The sequence below is a fragment of the Verticillium alfalfae genome, genomic scaffold (assembly GCF_000150825.1).
Source record: "Verticillium alfalfae VaMs.102 supercont1.6 genomic scaffold, whole genome shotgun sequence".
NCBI classification, from domain to species: Eukaryota; Fungi; Ascomycota; class Sordariomycetes; order Glomerellales; family Plectosphaerellaceae; genus Verticillium; species Verticillium alfalfae.
The window spans coordinates 104,363-112,160 of NW_003315033.1; the positions used below are offsets into that span (position 1 = coordinate 104,363).

At 58.4% G+C, this 7,798-nt stretch overlaps 3 protein-coding genes across 3 annotated transcripts in view; 1 reads left to right on the top strand and 2 right to left on the bottom strand.

The window, feature by feature from the left end:
• Positions 1–1,194: 1,194 nt before the first annotated feature.
• Positions 1,195–3,142, bottom strand: VDBG_05116 (pre-mRNA-processing factor 31; the record flags this gene model as incomplete). Its single annotated transcript, XM_003003957.1, has 3 exons — positions 1,195–2,233; positions 2,329–2,705; positions 2,810–3,142. The coding sequence occupies 3 exons, from the start codon at positions 3,140–3,142 to the stop codon at positions 1,195–1,197; spliced, it is 1,749 nt and encodes a 582-aa protein (XP_003004003.1).
• A 418-nt stretch (positions 3,143–3,560) lies between these two features.
• VDBG_05117 (pre-mRNA-splicing factor clf1) lies at positions 3,561–5,582 on the top strand (the record flags this gene model as incomplete). The annotated part of the gene is made up of 1 exon (XM_003003958.1): positions 3,561–5,582. One exon carries the CDS (start codon positions 3,561–3,563, stop codon positions 5,580–5,582), a length of 2,022 nt encoding a protein of 673 aa, XP_003004004.1.
• A 1,947-nt stretch (positions 5,583–7,529) lies between these two features.
• VDBG_05118 (conserved hypothetical protein) overlaps positions 7,530–7,798 on the bottom strand; it is a gene marked incomplete at both ends in the record, with an annotated part of 2,452 nt that continues 2,183 nt past the window's right edge. The window contains one exon of the mRNA XM_003003959.1: positions 7,530–7,561. Within this exon, the coding sequence (XP_003004005.1) occupies positions 7,530–7,561 (32 nt within the window). The remainder of the gene's footprint in view (positions 7,562–7,798) is intronic.

A 7,798-nucleotide genomic window follows, 5' to 3' on the forward strand; every position in this document is an offset into this window, starting at 1 on the left:
GTCGGCCCATGACCGTGCTCAAGGGAGGATGCCTTTGATGCTGCTCCACGAGATGCGCTCCCCCGGCTTTCCCGACTGCACCCCGCGCACGCAAGAAAGGTCCCCCGGCGCCCGGTTGCCCGGCAGCCCCGCGATGCCACAAGCATGGGCGGCATCACACACGACGCCGTGTTCGCCCAGCCTGTTTCTGTGGCCGCCCCAGTGAGCCAGCACAGGCCTTGTTGTCCGAGTCGTCGGAGTCAACAGGAAAGACGTTCGAGTACCAGCACCAGCTTCCAGAAGTGACCACAATAACTACACCTGATGGCGTCGTCAATAGAGTTTTAGGGACCCGAACACTTCCAACCGATGACCAGGCCCAGCACGGCTTTCGCCAACGACTAGTGCCACACAAGTGCGTGCCCCAGTCGGCACCCCCTTCTTGCCTTCAGCTGCAACCATCAACGGAATTGAGTTTTCGCCCAAAAACCCCGCCGCTGACAACAAAGTGCATCCGCCGCCTCTCCCCCTCCTTTCCGCCCACCCAACCATCCTTTCCTTTTCTGAACTGGCCAAGTCCACTGGGCGGGACCCTGCGGCAATAGCATGGGCGAGAGGCTCGGAACCTCCAGATACTGTTCCCCGTCGTTGGCGCGTGAAGGGTCCAACAAAGCAGAAGGCGCGAGTATGAGCTTGTCAACATCAACCAATGAGCGCTGTCATAATTCGTGATCTCACCATTACCAGACGCGGAGGCTTTTGGGTGGGCTTCATGGATGCGAGGTGGTTCTTTGTACAGATGCATTGTCGCACGCTAGACCACGTACAATTCTGGGGTCCAAGTCTCTCGACCTTCTCTGCCTCTACACCAGAACTTCTCAAAGGAAGCCTGGGACGCGAGACTGTGACACAACGACGTGGGACTTGCCTGTCCTGTCGTTCCCTGGGGTAAAAAAGCAAAGCATATGGAACAAAGATAAGACCAATACCCTCCGTAATGAACGCCGCGCTTGTCTCCCTCCCCCCCGCCCTCCGCATTCCATCCTACTAAGCAAGCTCCCAAAGGCCCAGCCAAGCCCTCGCCATAGATGTTGTCCTCTGGTGGCGGCCAATAAGCAAGTCTTCCATAGGTGTACCTCTCGTCCGCTTGCTCACTATAGCTAGCATCTCCGCATCCGAACCTCCCATGTGGCAGGTGTAGCTCAGTAAGTTTTGCTAAGTTTTGCGTGGAGGGGGAGCCATCATGCCAGCGCCTGTCTTCGCCTTTTTGCTGGGAGGCTGTCCCGGCTTCTTGAAGCCGCCACCAGCGCTGGTATCCGCGCCGCCGACCTGGGTGAAGGTGCCCCCCTTGAACCATCGGTCCTCTTCCGCCTTGCGCTTCCTGCTGAGCTCAGCCTGCATCTTGGGATCGACGAGTTCAAGGCCCTGCACCGGCGTGAACGCCAGCGACGATGCCACACCCGTGCCGGTGCCACCCAGTGACGAGCCCACGCCTGACGTGCGGAGACCCTTGCCACGGAGGTCCATGCTCGAGGCGCCCGCCTGGCCGAACCCACGGAAGGACGAGGCCGCGCCGCCCAGCGACGAGGCAGCGCCCCAGCCCTTGTTTTTGGCGCTGAGCTTGGCCCGCGTGCGCTGGTCGACCTGCAGGTTCCTGATCTTGCCCTCGCTGCCCTGCCCGATCATGCCCATGCCCACCGTGCCCTCGCCCGTGCCGTAGCCGACCTCTCTCTCCTCTTTGCCAAACGCCATTCGGTTCTGCGCCTTGCGGAGCTCCGTCATGGCCGTCGCCTCCTTGGCCTTGCGCGCGCGTCTGCCACCGCGCTTGCGCGAGAGCTTTTCGTCGGGCGCCGGAAGCGCGCGGGCGCCCTTGTTAGGCGGAGGCTCCGTCAACTTCTCGAGCCGCTCGAGGCACGCCGACTTGAGCTCCTCGCCGGTCGCGCCGTCCGGGCTCGAGTGGATGCGGTCGACCCGTGCGGCGAGGACGAGCTTGGCGGAGACGATGCGCATCGCCTGCTTTTTCAGGTCGTTGGGGATCCCCTGCACGATGGAGGAGTGGTACAGGAACCCCTGCTGCCGGATTCCGATATTGGTGGCCATGCCGGCGGCGCCGGCCCCCTTTTTGGACCCCCACGCCGCAATGTTGCAGGCCGGCGTCTTCGAAAGGCCCGTGAGTCCACCGGCAGCGTTCAGCAGTTGCGCCGCCGTCAGCGAGCCGATGAGGACCGTCAGGTTGGGCGCGAAAAGATTCATCCTAGATTGTACGTAGTCCGTGAGGGTCTTCTTTTGCCCTCTCCAACGATAGAACCATCGCGGCCGCTCCGGAAAACCCCTCGCGAGTTCGTCCACCGACATGTCGCGACCCTTGCTCGGGTAGCCTCGACGGTGACAATCATCAGCGAGGGTCCGTCAAGCACAGACTTGAGCGTGCTTTTGAGAGGGTTGTCTGTCGACGTCTGCAACGCCTTGATGTTCTCCGAGTCCAGAGGGCCGTTGCCGAGGATCGACACGACCTTGGCATATTCCACCGGGTTTGTGATGAGCGTTTCGAGTTCCGGGAACCGGATGGAGTAGTGATCGCGAATGTATTTGTGCACGAGGATGATCTCGCCGTCGATGAGCGTAGAAAGACTGTTCGACTGCGTCAAAAGGTGATATTCGGGATGGTCTTCGATGTTGCCGATCACGCGCGACGCCGCTGGTTGCGACTGGTACTGGGCGATTTTCTGCGTCAAGGGGACCAAAAGTCGTCAGGGCTATGTCTTCCAGAATGTAAATACTGTAACATGACAGTGTATTCTTCGGTGGAGGGACGGGCGGGGTGGCTTACCTCTAACACTGGCTCAAGGGTCTGCATCAGACTGGCGACGCTGCGGACGTCGTCTACGGCGCCGAGTTGCATCTTCTCGACTTTGGCTTTGGCGTCCTCGGCATCCTCGACCGCGTCGGACGCGCTCCGAGGGATACCGTTCATTTCCTCGTCATCGTCTTCGGCGCCGTCTGCGTTGTCGACGTCCATGTCGTTCAGGCCGTTGCCATTGCCGAGTAGGCCACCACTGGCGCTCGGCGCAACGCCAAGCTCGTCATCCTGTCTCTCTTCGTTTTCGTTTTCGGAGCCCGAGTCCTCGAAATCTTGCAGGAGCTCATCTGCAAGTGTCGACATGATGGCGACCTAGTCTTGAGTGTGCCGATGATGGCGTTTCGCGTGCCGGATGGGCAGGAACCACACAAAGTGTGAGGTGCAGGTGTGATGGGATGGTCGTCGAAGAGTAGTTCGTTGAAGGCCAGGCAACTGTCAAAGTTCTTGCAAGGCTGAGGGAGGTTGTTACGCAAGTGGCTCATGCACTGCCAGTAAGTGTGGCTGGTAAATCGATAAGATAAGAAACCCGCATGAATTCGATGGCTGTGTCGTGATGGGCAGGGATCCGGCGAGCTTTTGCAGCCTTGCGTTTGCAATACACGAACCGCCAAAATCGTAACCCAGGCCTGCGTCACGAATACATCGCCCTTTTCCAACATTTCTGCGTGCCCGCACTTGTCTCCCAAGAAGTGACACCACGGTCCAAGCACGTCCGCCAACCATGGAGTCGGCAAGGGGCCCCCCGAAGGTCAAGAACAAGGCCGCGGCCCCCATCCAGATCTCGGCAGAGCAGCTCCTGCGCGAGGCCGTCGACCGTCAGGAGGTCGCGCTCCAGGCGCCGACGCAGCGCTTCTCCGATCTTGAGGAGCTCCACGAGCATCAGGGGCGCAAGCGGCGCGAGTTTGAGGACTACGTGCGACGGAACCGCGTCCAGCTCAACAACTGGCTGCGCTATGCCGACTGGGAGATCCAGAACAAGGAGCTGGCGCGTGCCCGGTCCATCTTTGAGCGCGCGCTCGATGTGCACCCCAATTCGGTGTCGCTATGGCACAGGTATATCGAGGCCGAGATGAAGACGCGCAACATCAACCATGCGCGCAACCTGCTCGATCGCGCCGTCGCGCGCCTGCCCCGCGTCGACAAGATGTGGTACAAGTACGTGTACATGGAGGAGATGCTTGGAAACGTGCCGGGCACGCGGCAGGTGTTCGATCGCTGGATGCAGTGGCACCCCGATGAGGCTGCGTGGAGCGCGTACATCAAGCTGGAGAAGCGCTACGGCGAGTTTGACCGGGCACGCGACGTCTTCAGGAGGTTCATCACCGTTCACCCCGAGCCTCGAAACTGGATCAAGTGGGCAAAGTTTGAGGAGGAGTACGGGACGAGCGACATGGTCCGGGAGGTTTTCAACATGGCCATTCAGGAGCTGGACGAGTTTGCGGACGAGAAGCTCTTCATCGCGTACGCCCGCTACGAGGCCAAACTCAAGGAGTACGAGAGGTCGAGGCTCATCTACAAGATTGCCCTCGACAAGCTGCCGAGGTCCCGGTCCATGGCGCTGCACAAGGCCTACACAACTTTTGAAAAGCAGTTTGGCGACGAGTCTGGCGTCGAGGACGTTGTGCTGTCGAAACGGCGGGTACACTACGAAAACCAGGTCAAGGAGAATCCCAAAAACTACGACATCTGGTTCGACTACACGCGGCTCGAGGAGACATCGGGAGACGTGGATCGCATCAGGGACGTCTACGAGAGGGCGGTTGCGCAGGTTCCACCAGCACAGGAGAAACGATTCTGGAGGCGATACATCTACCTGTGGGTCTACTACGCCATCTGGGAGGAGCTCGAGGCCAAGGATATTGAGAGGGCGCGGCAAATCTACAAGGTCTGCCTCGATCTGATTCCGCACAAAAAGTACACCTTTGCCAAGATCTGGCTCTTGAAGGCGCAGTTCGAGATCCGCCAAGGCGAGCTCACAACGGCGCGCAAGACGCTGGGACAAGCCATCGGCATGTGCCCCAAGGACAAGCTGTTCCGCGGCTACATTGAGCTGGAGCTCAAACTCTTCGAGTTTGTCAGATGTAGGACCCTGTACGAGCGATTCCTACAGTACAACCCGGCCAACTCGCAGACATGGGTCAAGTTTGCCGAGCTGGAGCGTGGCCTGGACGATCTCGACCGCACGCGAGCCATCTTTGAGCTCGCCGTCGGCCAGCCGGTCCTCGACATGCCCGAGCTGCTCTGGAAGGCATACATCGACTTTGAGGAGGAGGAGGGCGAGTACGAGCGCGCGCGAGAGCTGTACGAGCGGCTTCTCGAGAAGACAGATCACGTCAAGGTCTGGATCAGCTATGCCCACTTTGAGCTCGGCGCCTCGGAAGAGGACGAGGCCGACGACGAGAACGAGGAGCAGCCAGTCAGCGAGGAGGCCAAGGCGCGGGCGCGCAAGGTCTTCGAGCGCGGCCACAAGGGCATGCGTGAGCAGGATCTTAAGGAGGAGACGGTGACGCTGCTGAACGCGTGGCTGTCGTTTGAAAAGGCGCACGGCTCGGCGGAGGACGTTGAGAAGGTGCAGAAGCAGATGCCGCGCCGCGTCAAGAAGAGGCGTCTGCTGGAAGACGACACGCACGAAGAGTACATCGACTACGTGTTCCCGGCCGATGACCAGCAGTCCCAGAGCCTCTCGAACCTGCTGGCCATGGCGCAGGCATGGAAGCAGCAGGGCGGCGGCGATGCCGCGTGAGCGTATTGGCTCTTGCGGTCCCTTATTGTACTCAAATTGAATGTTGTAACACTTCCCACTCGAACTTGCTAGATGACTGGCTCGTGATGCCCTCACCATGGACCGATACGGACTATACTAACACGTTGTCGTGGTCGATTCGTTCTATGTTTTCAGCTGTAGCTAAAGTCGATCCCGTGGAAATAACTCAACTCGTCGCTCGTTGTCGACGTTTTGGACGTGCTCATCTAGTTGGGTTCTTGGGCGTCTCCTCGCGCCATGCCGCCCGACAGAAGGCATGTCTGATGACGTGGCAGATGGAAGAAGAATCAATCTCAAGCAGCCTCCAGCTTTATTGTCTCGAAAGCGAAACATCCAGGCTGGGCTGGGCAATTCTCATAGTCTGCATAGACTGAACCAAAGACTTGTCAGGACATCAGCTTCTTGACGAGCACTACCATTGTCACACAAAGCCTTTCGAAGACGGAACTTCGATCCTTACTATACGACATCTTATGAAGGGCACTTCGGTGAGCTCTCCCTGCCCCCTCCAGTCGTATGTAAGGCGGATCATACGGCTCTTTATTCGTTCCACGCACTTTGTTGGTTGGGTCGGGTCTTATCTTGAGTTACTTGCCCGCAGCAGGCCCCATCCTTGTGCATCACGTCCGTCCGCTCCAAAGCTACGTATCCCACATGGCAGTATCATTCTAGCCGTTACAAATGCTTTGGTCTCTGGTAAATGGCCACATAGAGGTGGTGGGGCAAATGTGACGGGCAGGCTCCATCGCTCCCTCCCGGGCTTCTTGGTTTCGCTGATGGCTCCTCACCGCCTCAACCTGGAGCTTCTATAGCAGCAGGAACTTTCTCACACGTCCTTCGTTGGTCATCACGTATATATCCGATGCATATTATGTAGCGTACCCGACGCAACCATCCTCGTTGCTACCTTGAACGTCCATGAAAAAGCCCCCGCACGTTTCCGAAAGCGAGGGGGAAAAAGGAAAAGAGACCGCCAGTGTTCCACACCAACTGTCCACATGGTTGAGATTACGATTTCAACGGACACAAACCCACCACCTCGCAGGTTCCCGATCGCCTCCAACTAGATCGATCATCATCCCACTTCCTGCATGCCTGTTTGCTCTAACTCTATCCACCTCACCGCTCTGGCAAAGGTCAGGGGTCTCCCGCAGGCGTTACACGCCTCCTGGCACCCGCTTCTTGGCGTCCTCCGGAGGTCCTGAGAGACGTCGACTGGTCCCAGAAACCTCCCAATGACTGGCACGGAGGGCGTGTTCTTTACCGGTATTGCCGTTTCGACCCCACAGACCCCCACAGACCCGTCATCCCCGGTCCTGACCCTGCCTAGATGCCATGTTGCCGCGCCCTTGCCACAGTTTTCGTAGATGCGCATGCTGTGCATGTCGTCGCGCTATTAGCCTCCAGGAACGTGCTCGACTGGCTGACTGGCTGACTGGCAGTCTTGGCTGGGCTCATGCGCGATGCATGTCGCAAGGGGTAACACCATGTTGGCTGGTAGGCTGCGTGTCGGGTAGTTACGCACGCACCTGCCGCCACGGCCTGATCTTTGCCCATGCTAGTGATCCCCCCTTATGCAGGATGCGTGGTGGTCATCCGATTAGTAGCGGCGTTGGTCTATCACAGTCAATGAATATCAGCGAAATGCTCCCAGCATGTAGAAAGAAGATGTGTCGATTGCGGCAGCAGAGCGGGGAAAGGAGTCAGGGAAGCGCCTCTTGAGTCTATCTGGCCTGCGAGGGTCGAGAGTGGAAATGCCACGCGGCATGCATGGGAGAAGAAAAGCCATCATGAATGTCTCCAAGTGCCAGCCAACATGCAGCTCGACTCGTTTTTTTAGGCCGAGCGTAAGACATATCCACCTCTTAAACGCCATGCTGTCTTCCCAAATGTAGCTCATGAGCATCATTATATTCGTAAATTTCGTCATCGCGGCCAGCTCTGCACCGAGAGACCAACTGTTTTTGTCAAGTTGGTCAGACCAGTTGCATTGTGCTCAGGTGTCCGTGTTTGCCCGACCATTCGCCACCCCTACGTGCAGTTGGTGCGGCAATGGGTTGCAGTTTGTGAACAGAAGAGAAAGTGTCAGAGGCCGAAGCCAGTGTGGACTTTTCTGGGCATCAGGGTCTTTATCTCCTGTCGTACCGATCGTCGTAGCCCACGGAGGCGCCGGCAAAGAACCAGCGGCATAGGGG